We start from the raw sequence: 23,078 nt of genomic DNA on the forward strand, positions 1-23,078 counted from the left end.
TTATACTTACAGGTGTGAGTTTTCCAGTTAGAAGTAACAGCAACGTACTTTTTCCCACACCATTTGGACCCACAATACAGACTAAGAAAGAAAAAAAGAAAAAAAAAAAAAAAAAGACTAGATGACAGGTGTCCTGTGTGTTCCTGCAATACAGCATCACAACCCTTTCCTCCACAATGTATGGTTGAGATATATTGCACCAACAGGCCTCACGCCCAAAAGCAGACTGGGCTTCAGCAGCATTTCAGACATAAAAATGGAAGCAGGGTTCACACCAACCCTCAACAAGGCTCAAAACACAGAAAACCTCCAAACTGCATCACCAATTGTGGTTAAAGTGGAGCTTTACCCATAACTTGATAAAAATAATGCTCTTTAGCAAAGAACATACATTCTATATTAATAATTATGCTACCAAAATTAGTGAGTGCTGCAAATTGCCTCCAGCACTGCTCCCATGTCTTCTTGCTGAAGGCTGCCATTTTGCTGAAGCCAAAAGCCCCTAAACAGCAGTAAATCTTTAGGCTGTCTGCAGATTGGCCTCTACAAATTCCTCGCGTTGCCTAAACATGGAGAGCAGCTGCGTATGTGCATAACAGGGTAAGACAGTGTATTACTGGATTTTAAACAGTATACACACTTATGTTTAATGTTTCACATAGCTATACCTGCAAAAAGGGGCCAGCCTGACGTGATCTAGCAGGACTTACATTTTCTGACTAAAGTTTGAAAGTAAGTTAAAGTGGTTGTAAAGTCACTTTTTATTCCTAGAACCCCTTTGTGTGATTATGTGCCCCAGTGCTTTATTAAAAAAATAAAAATGTTGCTTCATACCTTATTTCAGAACACCGCTCACGTGACCGTCTGCCGCTTTCCTCCTCCGATATGACAACCACAGTGGTAGGAGCTGAGAATCTCCCACTGACGTCAGCTGGGAGGAGAGCGGCGGGCAGTCACATGAGCACCGAGCAGCCCTCTGAAATAAGATCTGAAGCGGCATTTTTTTTTTATTATAGAGCACGTACACTGGGGCACAAAACCTAATTGAACACAAGGGATTCTAGGAAGAAAAAAAAAAGTTATTAGCAGCAGGAGAGAAGCGGGACTGAGACTAGCTGACAGGCTGGGAGGGTGAGAGCAGACAGCGAGATGTCGGAGCCGTGTAAACTGACCACGGTATCATGGATTAGCAGCCATGATAAACGTGGTCAGTTTGCAGAGGGGAGGGCAGCACCAGGCAGGACCAACCAGGCATATTAGATTATGGAAATGGATAAATAACAGCACAAGCAGTGTGCTGTTAACCATGCTTTAAAGTAACAGGATCTTTTTTATTTATTTTTTTATGGGTTACAGCCCATTTAATATATATATATATATATATATATATATATATATATATATATATATAATTTTTTTTTGGAGAGTTAAAAATTAAGCATTTTCAGTATAAATATTCACATGCAATATACTGTATATACCTTACAGTAAAGTAATTGGTACAGTTGAGTGCGTTTTCTATCACCTTTGCAAAGTTTACTGCTAAGCTTTAAATAGTGTTATTGAGATTGATCTTGAGTAAAAGCAAAAAAACAAAACAAAAAAACTGCACTCTAGAATAAAAGCAATGACTAAGATTTATTAAATAATCCAATGCATGGCAGACCACCTGTGTTTTGGTAAAAGCAAATCTAAGCCTCTTTCTTACAAGTGTCGAGTATCAAACTCTCTTTTACACACAGAGGGCTGATAGGCCCCAGATCAACGTTCATTTAACATTTTGCAGCATGATACTATGCAAGCTTATCCCTCAAAAATAGATGGCACACCTCCTGTACAGATACTAGGCCCCACCAGCCTGCAACGAGTGCTGAAATATCACCCTAATAACCTGGAACTGGCTTTTGCACGTGTTTAAACTCACTTCGAGAATCCATGTCTATGCCAAATTCCAGATTTTTAAACAAAGGCTTCTGTCCTGAATAGCCAAAATCAACACCTGAAATAAAGAAGGAAAAAAAAAAAAAAAAAAAAAAAAAAGAAAAACAGGGTTAATCACTTGCCTACCAACTCTGACACGTGGCTCATATTTTTAGCAAAGAATTTAGGGAATAAAATAGCGGTTGTTCCAATTTTTTATGTCACACGGTTTTTGCTCAGCCATTTTTTAAAAAATTTTTTGGGGAAAAAATAACTTTAAAACACACAATATACAGTGCCTTGAAAAAGTATTCATACGCCTTGAAATTTCCCACATTCTTTCATGTTACAACCAAAAATGTAAATGTTTTTTATTGGGATTTTATGTGATAGACCAACACAAAGTGGCACATAATTGTGAATTGGAAGGAAAATGATAAATGGTTTTCAAACTTTTTTTTTTTTTTTTACACATAAAATATGTGAAAAGTGTGGCGTGCATTTGTATTCAGCCCCCTGAGTCAATACTTTGTAGAACCCCCTTTCGCTGCAATTACAGCTGCAAGTCTTTTTGGGGATGTCTCCACCAGCTTTGCACATCTAGAGAGGGACATTTTTGCCCATTCTTCTTTGCAAAATAGCTCAAGCTCTGTCAGATTGGATGGAGAACGTCTGAACAGCAATTTTCAAGTCTTGCCACAGGTTCTCAATTGGATTTAAGTCTGGACTTTGACTGGACCATTCTTGCACATGAATATGCGTTGATCTAAAAAATCCATTGTAGCTCTGACTGTATGTTTAGGGTTGTTTTCCTGCTGGAAGGTGAACCTCTGCCCCAGTCACAAGTCTTTTGCAGACTAACAGGTTTACTTCTAAGATTGCCCTGTATTTGGCTCCATCCATCTTCCTATCGACTCTAACCAGCTTCCCTGTCCCTACTGAAGAAAAGTATCACCACAACATGATACTGCCACCACCATGTTTCACGATGGGGATGGTGTGTTCAGGTTGATTTGCAGTGTTAGTTTTCCACCACACATAGTGTTTTGCTTTTAGGCCATAAAGTTACATTTTGGTCTCATCTGACCAGAGCACCTTCTTCCACATGTTTGCTTCTTGCAAATGGTACTTCTTATCGCTCTCTTTCAACAACAGCTTTTCTTCTTGCCACTCTTCCATAAAAGGCCAGATTTGTGGAATGCACAACTAATAGTTGTCCTGTGGACAGAATCTCCCACCTGAGCTGTGGATCTCTGCATCTCCTCCAGAGTTACCATGGGCCTCTTGGCTGTTTTTCTGATTAATTCTCTCATTCCCTGGTCAGTTTCGGTGGACGGCCATGTCTTTGTAGGTTTGCAGTTGTGCCATACTCTTTAAAATTTTTGGATGATGGATTGAACAGTGCTCCGTGAGATGTTCAAAGCTTGGGATATTTTTTTATAACCTAACTCTGCTTTAAAACTTCACAACTTTATCCCTGACCTCTCTGGTGTGTTCCATGGCCTTCATGATGCCGTTTGTTCACCAAGGTTCTCTAACAAACCTCTGAGGGCTTCACAGAACAGCTGTATTTATACTGATATTAAATTACGCACATGTGGACTATTTACCAATTCGGTGACTTCTAAAGGCAATTGGTTCCACTAGATTTTAGTTAGGGGTATCTGAGTAAAGGAGGCTGAATACAAGTGCACACCACACTTTTCAGATATTTGTAAAAACATTTATCATTTTCCTTCCACTTCAGAATTATGTGCAACTTTGTGTTGGTCTATCACAAAATCCCAATAAAATACATTTACGTTTTTGGTTGTAACATGACAAAATGTGGAAGAGTTATGAATACTCTTTCAAGACCCTTTATAACCCAATATTTTTTTTTTTTTTAGAATATATGAAAGATGATGTTATGCCGAGTAAATAGATACAAAACATGTCATGTTTTAAAGTTGCGCATGCTTGTGGAATGGCGCTGAACTATGGTACTTAAAATCTCTATAGGCGGCGCTTTAAAATTTCTACAAGTTACCAGTTTAGAATTAGAGCTCTGGCACTTGCGACAATTTCTCACGTGGGGGGGTTTGAAAACCGTTTACATATGTGGGCGTGACCTACATATGCATTCACCATTGCGCACAAGCAGAGGGGGACAAGGGAACTTTACTTTTTTTCTTATTATTTTATTCCATTTTCCATTTGTCCAACCTATATGTACAATTATATGTCAGTATTACATTGTATAGCCCTGTATGTCGTGATTGTTCAGGTGCTTATCTAATAGTTACAATACAAAAAAAAAAAAAAAAAAAAAAAAACACTATCGCCCTCCGCCCAATCTATGTCTGGATAATTAAAATCCCCATTATGATAATGCTTCCCCCTCCTTGCTGCTAATCCAAATTGTGAAAGGAGAGCAGTCTACCCCTCCTCCCTCAGGTTAGGGGGCCTATAGCATTACTCCCAGTATAGTTTTCCCCTTAGTTTCATCCCTTTGGGAGCTCTAGAGCATAAGGATTCCACCTCCTCTCTAGCTCCCTTTAGTGATATCATCTCTCACATTCACTTGTACATTATTCTTAATATATAGACATACACACACACCCCCCCCCCCCCATCTCTGTGATAAAGGGTATACCCTTGAATGGTTGCCAGCCAATCATGAGAGCTGTTGAACCAAATCTCTGAAATTCCCACAAAATCCAAATCCTCCTCATACAACAGTATCTCTAGTTCACCGATCTTATCCGCCAGGCTCCTGGCCACGTAGTTTACACCGGTTGCATACTATCCTCTTATTGGGTGTTCCGAGATTGCAACTATGACTTGTTACTACACTTACCTTGGGTTTATGTTCTTTAGTCAAGCCACCACTAACGCCCCCAATACTACCCTCTGGAATATGTTCTGCACTATCCCTACCTCTGGACCCCCCCCCCCCCCCCCCCCACTGTCCTTTGAAAAAAATGTTTTCAAAACATCCCCAATACAGCATGAAAGGTCCTCTTTATGGAGAGATCTGGGGTCTAATAAGGTCAGAGGAACTGGAAGTGATGTCATAACGTTGTTTGGGTACTCCAAGGCCATAGAGATGAGTGGAGGCCATCTTGCCTTCATTGATCTCTATTACAAGCTATAGCCAACATGGTTCCAGGCTTCAATGATAGCTTACCATGCAGGCCCAAGATAGGAGGGCTCAGAGAAGGAGGGTTCGGGAAGGTGAATTTTACTGTGTACTCTTTCGGTCTCTTCAGTAACTCAGCTGGATCATGGGCATCATCAGCATCATTCTTCTTCTGACATTTCTGCTGCTTCCTAGTCAGAGCATCCTTTGTCTGTTTCACCTACAGGACCAAATAGAAAAAGGCGTGAAAAGATGACAAGAAGCCCGGACACGGAAATAAATGCCATATCCATGGAGGCAAAAGTAGGCACCTCTTCAGATTTGGGCCTACAGTAATGTCTCGCGTACTTTGCCACCACTAACTAATAATCTTAACACAAGACAGTTGCACCTCTTAAACAATGACAGAAAAGATCTGGGAGAAAATAAAGCATTATGGGTAGACGGAAAGGAATAACGGCAGTGTACGATATTAACTCGTAGAGGCTTATGGCTTAACATGTAACAGGACATTGAATGCCTTGTGTTTTTTTTAATATCTCTGACCCTAATTTTATACAAGTGTGCATAACCACTTCTAAGGCCCCTTTCACACTGGGGCATCGGCGGTAAAGCGTCGCTATTTTTAGTGGCGCTTTAACAGTTTTTGTGGGGGCTTTCAGCCACTAGCGGGGCTACTTTGTGCATCCGGGTGAATTATACAGTGTTTTTTTTCCAGGACAAAAATTGGGCTTTCAGTTGATGGTAGTTATAGATATCTCCCAATTTCTTTTCCTTTAGATTATAAAAAAAATATAAAAAACACAAAAACACACATTTTTAAAGTGGTTGTATAACCTCTGCTTGGTCATTTTTACCTACAGGTAAGCCTATAATAAGGCTTGCCTGTAGGTAAAGCGAATATCTCTTAAACCTGCACGGTTTAGGAGATATTCACCCTGCATGCAGCCGATGACGTCAGCGGTGCCTGCGATCTGAAGGTCCAGAGAATCAAGCTGAAATGGAGACCGCACGGGAGTAAAATCATTGTGGCTCCGTCCTCTCACAGTGCCGGAACCCGCAAACTTGGAAGAAGCGCAGAGGGAACATGTCAGCTCCCTCAGCGGTGACCGGGCGTGCTGCAGGAGCTTTGTTTGAAGGTTAGTATTTCATAATGTGCTAGTACGCAATACATACTAGCACATTATAATATCTTGCAGGTTTTTTTTTCCTTTTTTCCCCCAGCGGTTTACTACTGCCTCAAACTTAACTGAATATATTTCTTGCTACTACCATAACCTACCAACTAGGAACAACCCAAACTAAATTCTCCTACTCCTGACATTCGCAGCGATGCCGCACGTCTATGTTAGTTTTTGTTTGTGCCTGTAGTACAGCCCAGCGCATTTGGTTTTGTTTTGTTTTTATCTGACGAAAAAACACACTGACACGAATTTGGAAAAAATAAAAAATAAAAATCTTAACCAAAAAAAAAAAAAAATACTAGTTTTTATTTTTGTTTTTAATAATTATTTTACACACACACACACACACACACACACTTACTTTTTTCCCCAACTCTGCAAGGACAGAGAAAGATATAATGTATCTGTGTTGTATCAGTGTGAACCCAGCACGGAAGAAAAGGGGTGGCTTCACAGTGACTAATCACCGATAGCCAGAGGCCATCACAGGAATCAAGTGACACGGAATCGGACGCTCCGAGTCCTGATTATTAGAATGGGGCTCTTGGCAAGATTCCGGTCTCTGTATTGGGAGAGTGTCAGCACAAGGGAAGATACACAAATATGCGACCCAATGGAAAAAAACAAAAACATACGGTCGGCATGAAGGGGTTAAAAGGGTATGTTCACTTTTAAAAAAAATATATAAAAGGCAAACCTACACAGGACCCCCCCCCCCCCCATCCTGCTGACCTCTGGAGCGTGGCGATCTCCCTTTCTGAGCCCTGCTATAGCCGCGTCACAGGACCGGGGGCTTAGAAATCCTCACAGCTTAATCTCCAAAACGTACCGTCAGGTATGTTTAGGTGCATTTTGATTGGTCACTTCCGCCACCAACGACCAATCAGAACCTGCTTAGCCCATCCTGTCAGCGGGGAAGAGGAGTGAAAGCCGAGGGTATTACTAAGGCCCGGACCTGTGACGTGGCTATAGCAGGGCTCAGAACAGGAGATTGCCACGCAGGGGGCCCTGTGTAACTTCACCTTACAGAGTTTTCTGTAAAAGGTGAACTTACACTTTAAAGACACACTGTAACTTTGCCATGTTCAGGGCAAGTGACAGCATACAGGATGTGTAGAGCCACCTCCCACTACTGATCTCCATTAACTCAGATTCTCCCTAAATAGGGAAAGTGACAGTTTCTCTTGGAGTTCTTAAAACACAAAGCCTTTTTGTCAGTTTTAAACACATGAATCTAAAGCATGCTGTAAACATGCTTTGCATCAATGCTTTAAAGAAATGTTTAATACAGTGTACACACTAAATTAGACACTGCAGGTTCTCCCCATTGCTAACATATATATTTAATAAATAAATTAAATACTAAATTCCTCAAATTGGTGAAAACCATTGGAAACCGGTCAGGCATAACTCTACTTGCCACATACACCCTTCTCTCTCTCCTGGGGTATTGGTGATCCTCACCCCTGTGATATGGGATGCCAAACCTCTAAGCAGGAATCTAAGCGATCCTGGTCTGATATCTTTATGGACATCTTGACTGATAAGTATATCATACACACACCCTATAGAATTTTCCATGACAATCTGGTCTCTGTGACACATATGGACATTTAAGTTATTGAGGATTGATTTCCAAGTTGGTGCTGAACTACATCTACTTTGTACAATCTCAAACAGGATTGATGATGTGCGAGGGAGGCGATATCCACGTTCATACATATTTCTTGGCTGACTCTTTACTGCTGAAGCTAATGCTTGTACAGTGCCTTGAAAAAGTAATCATACCACTTAAAATTTGACACATTTTGTTCTGTTACAACGTAAACATATTTTATTGGGATTTTATGTGACCACCACAAAGTGGCACATAATTGTGAAGTGGAAGGAAAATAATTTTTTATTTCCTTCTTTTTTTTTTACAAATAAATATGTGAAAAGTGTGGCGTGCATTTGTATTCAGCCCCCTTTTACTCCGATACCCCCCAACTAAAATCTGGTTGAACCAATTGCCTTCAGAAATCACCCAATTAGTAAATGGGGTCCAACCGTGTGTAATTTAATCTCAGTATAAATACAGCTGTTCTGTGAAGCCCTCAGAGGTTTGATAGAGAACCTTAGTGAACAAACAGCATCACAAAGGCCAAGGAACACACCAGACAGGTCAGGGATAAATTTGGAAGTTTAAAGCGGTTAGGTTCTAAAAAAAAAAAAAAAAAAAAAAATAATATATCCCAAACTTTGAACATCTCACTGAGCTTTGTTCAATCCATCGGAAAATGGAAAGAGTGTGGCACAACTGTAAACCTACCAAGACATGGCTGTCCACCTAAACTGACAGGCTAGGCAAGGAGAGCTATACTATTAGAAATTATAGCTATACTGCTTAATACAGGGGAAAAGTTTTCTGCCATGAGAGAGGTGTGTGTGATTTTAGGTGTTTGCTGTGTGTGGTACCATTTTAATATATGGATTTGTACATTCTATCTACTTTTGTTAATATAGTTCAGCAATTTGCCATATTTATGTTGATTTTTTTTCCCCTTCTGATGGTTGAGTTAAATCAGGTTTTTTTTGTCCAATGTGTAATAATATCTATGAACCTTCCACAAGAATCTCAGTATAATAAACATCTTTGTTCCAGCAATGATCCAATTAAAAAGATCCAATCACATCTACTCACCGCCTGCTTGGAAGATTTCCCTCCTGCCTTCAGATCCTTCAGTTTCTTTTCCTGCTTCTCATACTGTTTCAGCATCTCCTTCTGTTTCTGCTGGTACATCTTCTTAAAAGCCACTAGAGAGACACAAAAACAGCAAATTAAGGCTTGCTACCACATTTTTCCTCTGGGTAGAGTGAAAGAGTTTGGTGTCCCTCCTCAACAATACTACAGCAGTCGGGTTTCTTCTGGTGGCTAAATTTCCTAGTCAGTTTTACCATTTTCTCTCTCTCTCTACCATATATTCTATCAACAGTAAACTAGGGTACAATAACACCAATAAGGGCAGTTGAAAGGCACCCGACAGGCAAAGGATGCTGAGTGGGGAGATAAGAACAGAGGAGAGCAGCACAGACGACAGAACTGGTGACTCCACATGTAAAATGAAAAGTCAGCAATATGGGGGCAGGCTGAAAGCCTATCAGGAATAGGTCCCCTTTCCTAGATGGGAAAAAAAAAATCCAGAAAATGTGAAGTTCCACTTTAGAGGGAAAAGAAAAAAAAAAAAAAAGTAGAGCAGATCCTGCAGCATTTACCCACTAGAGATACCAAGGCAAGATCAATAACCCAATGTCGGCAGGAAAGATAAACTGTCCAGTAACTGCAGTCAACTTTTTTTTTTATCTCACTTTCCCCACAGCAGGACTTCGACCTCTCTTAGGTCTCCTGTGAACAATTGGAAACATAACCCATCACTCAGAGATCCAACTTTCCTTGTAACAAAGTAGATTTCCCCATCAGAAGCACAGAATTCAATAAAAAATGTAATAAAAAAATACTTGACTGTGTATCAATCCTTCAATCAGCTTCCTCTGAGCCCAGCCTGTCACGGACCTTTTTCCAGCCTGTGTTTGGACAAGGAAAAGCAGCACAGCGATCAGCTCATCTCCCCGTTCGCTATCAGTATGCTCCTTGTCAGTACTTCAACTGACTGACTCTTTTTGCTGCTTCTCCCTCTAACACTGTGATCTCTGCTACAAGTCCAAGTTAAATTCAGCTACTTACAATTAAATTAATGATTTATTAATGAATGCAGAGGTGCAATTATTTGTAATATTTGCGCTTATGGAAAAGAATACTTACTGTAGTTGCCCCGGTAATAAAACAGTTTCTGCTGATCAAGGTGCATTATGTCCGTACACACGTCATCCAGGAAGCCCTGGTCGTGGGAGACGACGAGGAGGGTTTTCTTCCAGCCCTGCAGGTAACTGGAGAGGTAAGCGAGATATAAAGCACACAGCCGTAATGGAGGACCTATTCATGTGTGAAGAGCAGTATGGAGCACTACCGTCTCCTATCCCCCAACAATGAGTGCACAAGTGTAAAACACATACTTGTTAAGCCAGATGACAGCGTTGAGGTCCAAGTGATTGGTTGGTTCGTCCAACATAAGGAGGGTCGGTTCCATGAAGAGAGCCCTGGAACACAGAATATACAGAAAAGTGAGGCAAGAGAAATGATCACGGCTGAACACTTTACAGAAGTCTTACAGCATCATTTAAAATCAGTACACAGTTTGAGTTATTAGTTTAACATTTGTAAAAGTGGATTTCAAGCTGTCGCTCACATTTTTTTTCTGCTTGCCACTCGATACCTAAAGAGGAAGTAAACCCTGATGGGTTTACTTCCTCTTTTTTTCCCTGCAAAGGTAAAGCATAATGGACTACTATGCATCGCATAGTAGCTCATTATGTGTCACTTACCTGACACAGGAGCCAGCGAAGTCGCCGCTGTCCCCTGTTGTCCGCCGCATCCATCTTGCTGGTGGCGTCTCGCAGCTCCGACGAATCACAGCGGCGAAGCCGCGATGACGTCACTCCCGCGCATGCGCACGGGAGTCGACAAATTAGGCATAGACAGCGGTGCCCATTTTCGGGCAAATATCTCCTAAACCATATAGGTTTAGGAGATATTGCTTGGACCTACAGGTAAGCCTTAATCTAGGCTTACCTGTAGGTCAAAGTGGTTTGAAAGGGTTTACTTCCTCTTTAAACTACTGTCTGACATATTTGTAAATGCTCCCTATAGAGGTCATCACAGGCTTTTATTCCAGATGACCTTCGGAAAATGCACAGAGGCATCTATTTTTGCCACAATCAATATTGATCAAAGTTACAATAAACTGATCACCTTCAATAAACACCTTATTAGAGGCACCAAAAATTTGGCAGCCGAAAATGTCATTTTCATAATTTTTCTGATAAAAGAAAAAAAGGTGGAAATCATGGCACCACAAATGCACTTGACTTTGCCGCAATTTTACTGTGCGTTTTTCATAAAAACCACATCAAAAAGGTGGGTTATTGATGCGTTAATGCGCTTTTTTTTTTTTTTTTTTTAAATAAAAACGCAGCAAGCAAGATTTTTTTAACACCACAATGGACCAGTGTGAAGACATATACAGAATTTAAAGGGATGCATTTTTCTTGCGCTAAAGGCAGACAAATCAATAAATATTAAGTTGAAAATAATACAAATTATACATAACATTTTTTTTTTATTGTCATTTTTGGTTTCAGTTTTCGGCACCAAAATTTCCATTCCGTGCACCTCTACTTATAAGAGCTGTATTTTTATATCAATTGGTAACCATTCTGTAGGGAAGACAATGGACACTGGCAGAGTATATATTGCACTATAGAATATAGCTCATGCACGATTCCCTGCACCTTCAAAACATTGCATCAATAGATTTAAAGCACTTCTTATAATAGCCAAAAGGTAAACTGGACTTTTATAGCAGTACTGCGGTTATAAGTCCAGATAAGTTTATAATCAACAGACCAGCTGCATCAGCTTATAAAAGTTTTAACAAGATATTTGCACATACCTGGCCAGTGACACTCTCATTCTCCAGCCTCCACTGAACCTCCGCGTCTCTCGATCCTGCATCTCCGGAGTGAAGCTCAGACCGGCCAGAATCCTGCGGGCTTTGGCTTCTGCTGAGGCAGCTCCTGTGGCTCTTAATTCGTCGTAGACCTAGAACAGGACAAAACACTTTGACATCATCTTACAGACTTAAGCCTAGCACGCACACACACACCACTAGTTGTTTTTGGGTTGGAAAAAAACAAAACAAAAAAACAAACCCTGACAGCTCCGGTCAGAGCCGCTGTACTAAAAATCTGATGTTAGTACAGCAATCTCCCCTGCTGTACTATTGTGTTCCGACAGGGGGAAAAGCACCCCTGAGGAACACTCCGGTCAGCGCTCCCAGGCATTGGCTGAGAGGACTGATCGGCTGCAGGTTTTCCAGCATACACATCCGACAGAAGCCAGTCAAAGACTCGCTTCTGTCGGACCAGCTGCCATACACACGGGCCGAATGTTGGATGGTTTTTATTGAGTCATCACCTTCTCCAGCCTCTCTGCTGCACTGTCATCTCCCTTCTCCAGGCGAGCTTGCAACTTCTTTTCCTGCTCCAACAACTTCAGGCGCTTTGTGTCGGCCTTAAGGACAGCTTGGACAGCCGGTGTTTCATCAGCGATAACCTCTGGGGGATAGAAAAGGCGTCAGGTTAATCAGGAAGAAATGAGTAGGTTTTATACATTATATGCATATACTAAAAGGGGACATACCTTGCTCACAGAGAAGAACATCAATATTGGGGGGAATGTTTAGGGCACGGTTGGCAATATGTTTTAGCAGAGTTGTTTTTCCTTTGCTTAAAAAAAGTAGTAAAAAAATAAATAAAAACACCCAGGAGAAACAAATTTTAAATAACTAAATATAAAATAACCATTAAATAAAAAAACATGAGAGCACCTTGTAAACAGTGAGCATATACTGCTCAAACCTTGCTGTGTGCTCCACTAAACCATAAAAAAATGTCAATGATGTTCATGGATTACTTACCCATTAGGTCCCACCAAGCCGTAGCGCCGACCAGCAACTACAAACAAGTCAGCATTCACAAACAGCTCCTTGCCATGGGCAGAGATACTGAACTTCTCCAACTAGATGGGGAAACACAAATTTTAGACTTCTGGTATAACATCGTGTTCAACATTCTGCAACAGATTAGAACATTTCTCAATAAATAAGTAAACCTTGTTTTTTTTGGGTGTACGGTCCCAATTAACCACTTCAAAACTGGGCCAATTCTGACATGTCTCGCATACATGAAAAATTAGCATTTTTAGGCTATAAAATTACTTGGCACCACCCCATATTTTTATAATTATTATATATACACACACACACACACACACACATACACACACAGTTCTGCTTATAAGTTAACATACACTGGCAGAATTTATGATTTCTTGACATTTTTCAGAGAATATTGATAAACACAAACTTTTCTTTTACTCATGGTTAGTGTTTGGCTGAAGCCATATTTACTACCAAAATCACCCTGATCAAAAAAGTTTACACACTCCAGTTCTTAATGCCGTATATTGCCCCCTAACATCATAACATAATTTAACATCAATAACAGCCTGAAGTCTTTTGTGGTATTTGTGGATGAGGCTCTCTAATCTTCTCAGATGGTAAAGCTGCCCATTCCTCTTTGCAAAAAGCCTCCAGTTTTCCTGTAAATTCTTGGGCTGTCTCGCATGAACTGCACATTGAGATCTCCCCAGAGTGGATCAATGATATTGAGGTCAGGAGACTGAGATGGCCACTCCAGAACCTTCACTTTATTCTGCTGTAGCCAATGGCAGGTCGGCTTGGCCTTGTGCTTTAGATCACTCATGGAATCTCCAAGTACATCCCATGTACAGCTTCCTGGCTGATGAATGCTAATGTTCCTGCAGTATTTTTTGATAACATACTGCATTCATCTTGCTCTCAATTTCAACCAGATTTCCTGTGCTTTTGTAACTCACACATCCCCAAACCATCAGCGATCCAACTCTGTACCTTTCATCATAGGCCTTGCAGACTCCTCTTCAAATGTAGTATTGGTTGTGACAAAAAAGCAAATTTTTGGTTCCATCACTTCAAATGACTTTGTGTCAGAAGGTTTGGTGTATTGTAAGCGGGATCTTTGTGGCATTTTCATAGTAATGGCTTTCTTGTGGTGACTCGACCATGTAGCCCATCTTTCTTCAAGTGCCTCCTTATTGTGCATCTTAAAACAGCCACACCACCTGTTTTAAGAGTCCTGTATTTCACCTGAAGTTATTTGTGGGTTTTTCTTTGCATCCTGAACAATTGTCCTGGCAGTAGTGGCTAAAATTTTAGTTGGTCTACCTGACCGTGGTTTGAATTCAACAGAACCCTTCATTTTCCACTTCTTGATTAGTGTTTGAACGCTGCAGATTGGCATTCTCAATTCCTTGGATATCTTTTTATATCCCTTTCCTGTTTTATACAGTTTACCTACCTTTTCCCGCAGATCCTTTGACAAATATTTTGCTTTCCCCATAACTCAGAATCTAGAAACATCAGTGCAGCACTGGATGAAAGATGCAAGGGTCTGTCAAAAGTCTAGGAATTCACTGACCTTTTATACACACACATACACTAGGTACAAGCAAATATATCACAGGTGAGGATGGTTATCCTTAATAGCCATTTAAACCCCTTTGTGTCAACTTGTGTGCATGTTATCAGGCCAAATTCACCAGGGTGTGTAAACTTTTGATCAGGGGCATTTGGGTAGTTTGTTGTGACTATGATTTAAAAAGAGTAAACATGGTTGATTGATAATACATGTCTTCAGCCAAACACTAACCATGAGTGAAAGAAATGTTTGCGTTATTAATCATATTCTCAGAAAAATGGGCAAAAAAAAAGAAAATCAAATTCTGTCAAGGCATGTAAACTTATGAGCACACACACTGACTTAAAGTATTCATACCCCTTGAAAATTTTCGACATTTTGTTATATTACAAACAAAAAACGTAAATGTTTATTTTATTGGGGTTTTATTCGATGGACCAACACAAAGTGGCACATAATTGTGAAGTGGAAGGAAAATGATAAATGGTTTACAGTTTTTTTTTTACAAATAAGTGAAAAGTGTGGCATGCATTTGTATAAAGCCCCCCTGAGTCAATACTTTGTAGAACCCCATTTCACTGCAATTACAGCTGCAAGTCTTTTTGGGGATGTTTCTACCAGTTTTGAACTGCAGCACTAAAAAAGGTTTTTCAACTTAATGCATAGAATGCATCAAGGTGAAAAACCATGAGGGTTTACAACCCCTTTAAGTCTTTTGCAGACTAACAGGTTTTCATCAAAGATTGCCCTGTATTTGGTTCCATCCACCTTCCCATCATCTCTGATCAGCTTCCCTGTCCCTGCTGAAGAAAAGCATCCCCACAACATGATGCTGCCGCCAACATGTTTCACGGTGGGGATGGTGTGTTCAGGGTGACGTGTTAGTTTTCCACCACACAGAGTTTTACTTTTAGGCCAAAAAGTAAAATTTTGGTCTCATCTGACCAGAGCACCTTCTTCCACATGTTTGCCGTGTCCCCCACATGGCTTCTCCCAAACTGCAAACAGAACTTATGGCTTTCTTCTTGCCACTCTTCCATAAAGGCCACACAGATGGACTATTTTTTAATTGAGTGACTTCTGAAGGCAATTGGTTCCACTAGATTTTAGTTGGGGGGTATCAAGAGTAAAGGGGGCTGAATACAAATGTACACCACACTTTTCAGATATTTGTAAAAAAAAAAAAAAGTTTGTAAATCATTTTCCTTACACTACACAATTATGTGCCACTTTGTGTTGGTCCATCACAAAATCACAATAAAAAAAAAAATAATTGATGTTTTTGGTTGTAATATGACAAAATGTGGAAAACTTCAAGGGGTATGAATACTTTTTCCAAGACAGTGTGTGCACGCGCACACACAAAAAAGTGTAAATATTTTATTATATCTTTTCATGTGACAACACTGAAGAAATGACAATTTGCTACATACTAAAGTAGTGCTTGTACGACTTGTATAACTGGAAATTTGCTGTCCCTTCAAAATAACTCAACAGAGCCATTAATGTCTCAACTGCTAGCAACAAAAGAGAGTACACCCCTAAGTGAAAATGTCCAAATTGGGCCCAATTATCACTTTTCCCACCTCTGTGTCATATGGCTCGTGGGTATAACAAGGTCTCAGGTGTGAATGAGGAGCAGGTGAGATTAATCTGGTGTGATCACTCTCAAACCGTTCACTGGAAGTTCAACATGGCACCTCATGGCAAAGAGCTTTGAGGAAAGTTGATCTATATAAAGAAGGTCTGGGCTATAAAATTGCCAAGATTCTGAAACTGGGAGGGGGGGGGTACTTGAGGACTGGAGTTGAGAAAAACATTGGTGTATACAGGATGCTTCCCCAGAAATGCAATCGCTTGTCTGATTGGCCCAGAAGTCTGCACCAAGATACAGGTCAGATTTTAGGCATCCCCTGCAACAAAAATGCCTCAATTTTGGGGAGATACTCTTAAAGAGAAATCATGTCTAAAAGGGATGCAGACTATGCCCCTTTCCTCATTAAAGCCCTGCAGGTGCAGCAGCTGGTTGAGAATTATAAAATAATTCCTATACAGATTTCACTCTGCACATGGACAAACAGCTATTTCTTCAGAACAAAAAGGTAGGAATCTGCAACAGTTTGAACAAAGTCCCTGCAATGTACGTAGATCACCCAGAAGGGGTTTTTGTTTTTTACTGTTAAGATCGTAACTATTCATGTGAAAACACACACGGCCTTTCATTAACAGTCATGGACACCCTGAGACCCAACTGAACAATATATTCTGTGACAACCAGAACTGTCAGTTACCTTGATGTCGGAGGCATTCTCTAGCATGGCTTGGCGGGATGACAATTCTGCTTGTGAAACGGAGAAATCGTCCTCTGCTGCTGTTGCCTTTTTCATCGATGCCACCTGTTTCTCATAATCCATCTATGAGACGGATGACAGTGAGGTGTTAATGTCAGTGAGTAATAAGGAATCAGAGAATGGGAAAAGTTTTGTTAAAAGGGCAATTCCATGCAAAAAAAAATGAAAGCATAAAAATACACAGGATCAATATAGGACTGTGCTAAAAGCTCGCACTTCACAATTATTTTCTGCATTTCCTGCGTCATTTATCACACTTCCAAGGCAGGTATGTACCAGATTGGTGGATTTAAGGAACTTCTTAGTGTTGGCCTGGTTTTTACATACAGCTGTGTATGAGTGGCATCACTAGCAAGTGTTTTCCAGGATCACCAGTTAAATGATTTAAGAATGGGGAAGGTCCTGTTCATTACAGGATGCTAGGACAAAAAACAAAACAAAAACAAACACTGAACTATGCATCTCATAGGTTATATGGTGCGCGTGCCCCCCCTCTAATCCCGTTAAAGCGGCCGCTGTACAGCTACGGCGATTCGTGCAGGGGAGCCATTCTGCCGCCATCAATCAAGGGTGGGCGGTCTGGGAGCGGATAAAAATGTTTTTTATTTAAAGCCTGTTTTGGCAATTTTCATTCAGAAATGTAATATAATATGCTGGCCATAAAAAAATAAAAATTTAATTTTAAGAAAGTTTGTTTGATTTTCTAATCATTAGTGGGGTCAAAATTGACGTTCTTTTCGACCACAGGAGCAGAATAGGAAAATTCACAGGAACAGAATAGGAAACTTCTTGGACAAAGGAATTTTCAGACAGTGTATGTAGTTTTTCCTTCAGGAATTACATTCATTTTAAAACAGCGTTAAAAGCAAGTGACATTTTCAAATTACATTCTTTTGTTCAGTGTATGTACAAAGATTTTTCGTATGAATACTATCATCTGAAAAAAGGTAGTACTTGTCTGCCAGGCGGCAGTTTTATTGGGAGGTCCAGGGCAACCATACTTTATTGAATTTCCAGGGACAGCCATGACCAATGTAGGTCAGCTTATAAAGCGGCAATGCAGCATTAATTCTGGCTTCCCAGGACGACAAAGCGGGGGGAGACCATTTACAAAGAATTGCTTTTTTTTTTTTTGTTTTTTGTTTTTTTTATGCAAAACTAAACCAACAGCTTACTATGGTGGTCATCTTCGTGGATTCCCAACAGGGCCAACTCTGGTGACATAGGGAGCGACAGCTCAAGCCAAACATTGAGTGGCTCAAAGAAGATACTGGACCAGAAAGGCAGAGACAACTGGGCGCTCCCAGAACACATGAAGATGGGTACCCAGCTGCATCTGGCAAAGGTGACAGTGTGGGTCCCTATCCAGATTTTTTCTATGCACCCTCACTGGAGTGAATTAAACATGATGTAAAAATTTTGTTTGCATTCGTTTATCACCAGAGGAGATTACTAGCTTAGGACATTGTTCTAGACAATCCTCCCAGTTCTCTTTGTCCAAAGTGGGATTATCCAGTTTCCATAAGTCACACAGTTTGAAGGAGATTCAATTAGTTAACAGGGTAGCGAGCAGAGGCTTCTCAAGATCACTGCGAGACAGCAGATCCTCCACAAGGTCTAATTTGAGGAGCGGAGAGCTGGGGAATTTGGGCCCTGGCAGCATGGCGGAGATGGGCATATCGAAAAAACATCCAGCCAGGCAGGCTGTAAAATCTAGAGAGCTGGGGAACCTTCAACACACCCTCGGGCATGATGTTTCTTAGGGTCTTTATACCAAATCTCGCCCACACCTGGGGATCTGTAATCCTTCTAAAATTAGCCAAGTTAGGGTTACCCCCAAAGAGGTTGGATAGGAGACCAAAGCTCTGTTTGGAAGAAACGACGTTCAGCCATAGACCACACCTGCAACGTTGCCCTAGTTGGACCCGGAATCTCAGCATAGGCCCCTACACCCAGGTACACTAGGTTTTGTAGATCCCGCAAAGAACCTAACAAGGCAGCCTCCACACATATCACAGCATTGGAACGTGAACCCTCAAACCACCAGTATGCCGTAACCAGCACCGCTGCCCAGTAATAAACCTGGAAGTTAAGTAGGGCCGGTCCCCCCCAGTTGCACTGGAAGATGCAGTGTGGATTTTGCTAGTCGGGAATGGAGCCATACCAAATAAAGGAACCAATACAGCGTTCCACATATCAAAAGAAAGAGGCTGGTATCCATACTGGGCTATTCCAGAATAGATAATTGAATTTAGGCAGAAATTATATTAATGCGACCCAGAAGGTTCAGTGGTAGTCCTGACCATAACAGGCATCTTTCTTTGAAGAGAGAAAGCTAAGCTGAGCCGAGGGAGTATGTTGCGATTAAAGTAGAGACGTCCCTGGTCACCTGAACCCCCAAGTGTCTACATTCAGTAAGCCATCTCAGTGACGTGGGGCTAGCCCGAGCCAAGGCTTGGTTATCTAATGCCGCGTACACACGACAGGACTTTGAGGGACTAGGTCCGGCGGTCTTTCGGACCGAGTTTTGGCAGAGTTCCGACTGACTTTCCGAATGAACGGACTTGGCTACACACAATCACACCAAAGTCCGACGGATTCGAATGCGATGACATACGACTGGATTAGAATAAGGAAGTTCATAGCCAGCAGCTGCCCTAGCGTCAGTTTTTGTCTGTCGGACTAGCATACACACGAACTGATTTCTCGGTCCTGCGGAGTTCCGGAGGAAAAATTTAAAACATGTTCTATTTCTAAAGTCCACTGGATTTTTGGCAAGCAAAGGTCCGATGGAGCCCACACAAGATCGAATTGTCCGACGGACTCGTTCCATCAGACCTTTGCTGTCAGAAAGTCAGGTCGTGTGTACGCGGCATTAGAGGAAGAGTACAGATTTTGACCAAGTATTGTGGATACCCAAGAAGTGCCAAATTTATCAAAGATCTCCAGGGCAGCTACAAGCGAGGGGCTGGCGTCGTTCAGATAGAGTAGGGTGTCATCAGCATCAAGAGACAAATTTTGACTCCAATCTACCAATCCGCAGCCCCCGAATGACCAGAGACTCCCTGACTAATCTCTCCAGAGGCTCTAGGGCCAGGGCAAACAGACTAGATGTGTTATGCATTTTTGCACACGTGATTTTGATGCAGTTTGCATTTATTATGCTTTTTTTTGGCCAATTTGTTGTTAAGCAAATTAAAAGAATGGAGAGAGTCTTTCTCTTTTATTTTTTTGACAACTAGTGTGTCAATCCTTTCCAAAAAAATAAATAAAATAAAAAAACACCTGAAAATTACAGTCTAAAAGACTAGGGAAGAACCGGTTCAAAGTCAGCAGCTTTAGTATTTGTAGCTGCCGATTTTGTTTTAGTGAAACAGGGCAAAGAACAGCTTTAAAAGTGAAATTAAAAGAGTGTTACCCCAATACTTCCCATATCCCTGATATGCACCTGCTGTAACCTGGACTGGTATGAGAAAATATCCTGTTCTCTTTGTATTGCTCCCATCGTGTGCAATCCCTGGTGTTCCTGCCAGGACCTCTGCTTTCCTAATAAAAACTGACCACACTAAACAGGAGAACGCACAGAGGTCAGTTCTCCAGCTATACTGGGAACGCAGTGTACTCTCCTCCAATGATCAGATTTGTCCTGACTCACCCCCTCTGCACAGCCATTCACTGGGAAGCTCAGTGTACTGTTGATTCTCCTCCCCCACAGCTCTTATGCAACTGAGAAGAGAGGGAATGTGATGACTTATAAAAAAGGGGGAAAAAAAACAACAACACACAAATACCTATGCAAAAATGTTTTGCCTTTCATTTCTATTTTTAACTGAATGTGTTTTACAAGGTGGTCTTCACAATCATATTAATCCAAGACCCAAAGAACTTCCATTTGGGTTAGAGTCTCGAATTGGATAGGATTATTTGTGCTTGTAAAGTTCTCTGCCTCAGTCAAGCAGTAAGTGTCCCGGCCACCTACACAAAATAATTTTTACTGCAAACCCAAGAGAAGCCATCTACTTTCCAAATGGACCATCCGTTATGTAATAAAGAGTGAAGAGAGAAAAAACAAATCCAATATCAAGAGCGTTAACAAAACTTCTGAAAAACTAATCAGTTGCTGCCCCACTGTTTATAACCAAGATTGACAGAGCCATCAAAGTCAATCCTTATGACCAAATCTGTTCTAGCTTTTGACACATGATGTCCTGATCAAGAACAAGGAATTTTTAGTCAATCCAAACCTTCATGACGGTAGGAGGTTAGGCCCACAGTGCCAATGAAAATTATAGGCCTTTTCCACTCTTGCCTTTAGTGCAATGCTGCATAACTATACTTACAAGCCCAGCGGATCCAGCCTCTTTTCTCCCACCACTCTTACTACAGGGTCCTGTCCAATGCCACCATCTTCCTCATTAGGAGCTGGCCGTTTCTTCATAGGTCTTGCAGGTCGCCTCTCAATGACATGCACTTACACATGTAAAGATATGGCTTTGTTCATGTTTACATTTTGCCATAGATTTTAAGAATGGAGGAAAGTATTGCCTTCTAGGACATGCGTTGTCAGCATCCCAGGAGGATGCAAGAGGTGGATAAAAAGGCAGCTTTTCTTTTTTTTTTTATAACTTGAATGGAGGGTATTACATTGGTGAGTTATTTTTGTGTGAATGTCCACTTTAGCAGTTACTCAATAAATGAAATTTGTGATATCAAATCTCACACACCTGCTTCTTTATCTTCTTCTTCTCTTTCTTGCTTAGATTGGCAAAAGGATCTTCAGCTGGTGTCTTTTCTTCTGCATCTTCATCATCCCCAGACTGATGGAAAAACAGAGTTAGACAAGACATGCTTACATCCAAAATGATTAAAATGCACAAATTATTGCAACTCTGTATTCTTTAATACAACTCTAAAATGTCTGCAACTTGAATTAAATGCAAGCAAAGCTTGGAATCAGCTAACTTCATGTATCAGAAATTCAGAGACGGTTATATTTAGAAATGCATCGGCAATCAAAAAAAATATACCAAGTTCTTTTTTTATTATATGCCCCAGGCTTCTTGAGATGCTGCTAGACCTCTACGAGATAAAACCAAGATGGAATCAGTCAACGCAGACTAATGCCGTGTACACATGACCAGACTATCGGCCCGACTTGGTCAGCCGGACAATCCGCCCGTGTGTGGGCTCTGGCGGACTTTTTTCCCCCCCAAAAGTCCGGCGGACTTAAAGTACTTTTGACTCAAAAATTGTCCACCAGACTGCGAGTCCGGTGGACAATCCGGCCGTGTGTGTGCTAGTCCGCCGTACTTTCGAAATGAATGGACTCCCGCACACAGAGGAAAGTCCGTTCATTTTGAACGTGGCTCCAGGTATCCGGGACTAGCGAAGGAAGTCAATGTCGCTGCCTTCGTTGCCAAGATTGACACGTCGCTGGCCCCGTCACCTGGTATGGACTTAAAGGGGAAGCCCTACGCCGAAAAAAAAACGGCATGCCCCCCCCCCCCCCCCAGGTCCATGTAAGACCCTTATCCGAGCACGCAGCCCGGCCGATCAGGCTGTGTGCCCTCAACACGCAGCCCCCCCACCTCAAAGCACCTTCTCGCCATGTTGATGAGGACAAGCGCCTCTTCCCGACAACCCTGGCCATTGGTTGTCGGGGTCTGCGGGCAGGGAGCTTATCGGAATCCGGGAGGCCCCCTTTAATAAGGGGGTCCCCAGATACCAGCCCCCCCACCCTATGTGAATGAGTATGGGGTACAATATACCCCTATCCATTCACCTGCGAAAAAAAATGTAAATAAAAATAAAACACACAAGAGTTTAAAATAATTTATTGCACAGCTCTGGGGGTCTTCCATCTTGGGGGGGGGGGGTCTTCTCGCCGGACTCCTCCGCTATCTTCTGCTAGCTCTTTTACTATCGGAGGAGCCTGGCTTTCTTCTTAGTCACCGCCGGGGGGGGGTCTTCTTCTGACTTTGGGAGTCTTGTCCCCCTCTTCGGTTCTTCTTGGCGGGCCTCCGTGCCGTCTTCCAGCTCTTTTACAAGCGGTGGCCCGGTCTTCTATCGCCGCTGCCTTCTCTTCTCGTTCTTCCTTGAGATGTTGACTCAACGTGCTCTCTGGCCGCAATGACAGGGACGTGGCGCTGTCCCTATATAAGTCGCCACACAACGTGTCATTGCAGCCAGAGAGCGCGTTGAGTCAATATCTCAAGGAAGAAAAAGAAAGAAGAAGAAAGAAAGAAGGAAGAAAGAAGGAAGAAAGAAGGAAGAAAGAAGGAAGAAGAAGGCGATAGAATACCGGGCCACCACTTGCAAAAGAGCTGG

General features: G+C 41.6%; 1 protein-coding gene across 1 annotated transcript in view; it reads right to left on the bottom strand.

The window, feature by feature from the left end:
• ABCF1 (ATP binding cassette subfamily F member 1) overlaps nt 1–23,078 on the bottom strand; it is a 62,225-nt gene that overhangs the window by 7,191 nt on the left and 31,956 nt on the right. The window contains exons 15-26 of the mRNA XM_077478972.1: nt 21,476–21,568; nt 16,692–16,814; nt 12,801–12,901; nt 12,524–12,609; nt 12,299–12,438; nt 11,775–11,923; nt 10,279–10,362; nt 10,028–10,152; nt 8,909–9,021; nt 5,090–5,261; nt 1,925–1,999; nt 11–81 (exon numbers count right to left, since the gene is read on the bottom strand). Coding sequence (XP_077335098.1) covers nt 11–81; nt 1,925–1,999; nt 5,090–5,261; nt 8,909–9,021; nt 10,028–10,152; nt 10,279–10,362; nt 11,775–11,923; nt 12,299–12,438; nt 12,524–12,609; nt 12,801–12,901; nt 16,692–16,814; nt 21,476–21,568 — 1,332 coding nt within the window. The remainder of the gene's footprint in view (nt 1–10; nt 82–1,924; nt 2,000–5,089; nt 5,262–8,908; nt 9,022–10,027; nt 10,153–10,278; nt 10,363–11,774; nt 11,924–12,298; nt 12,439–12,523; nt 12,610–12,800; nt 12,902–16,691; nt 16,815–21,475; nt 21,569–23,078) is intronic.

This window comes from Lithobates pipiens, unplaced genomic scaffold (genome assembly GCF_037356315.1).
Source record: "Lithobates pipiens isolate NorthernLeopardFrog02 unplaced genomic scaffold, aLitPip1_a1.2 Scaffold_1, whole genome shotgun sequence".
Classification (NCBI taxonomy): domain Eukaryota; kingdom Metazoa; phylum Chordata; class Amphibia; order Anura; family Ranidae; genus Lithobates; species Lithobates pipiens.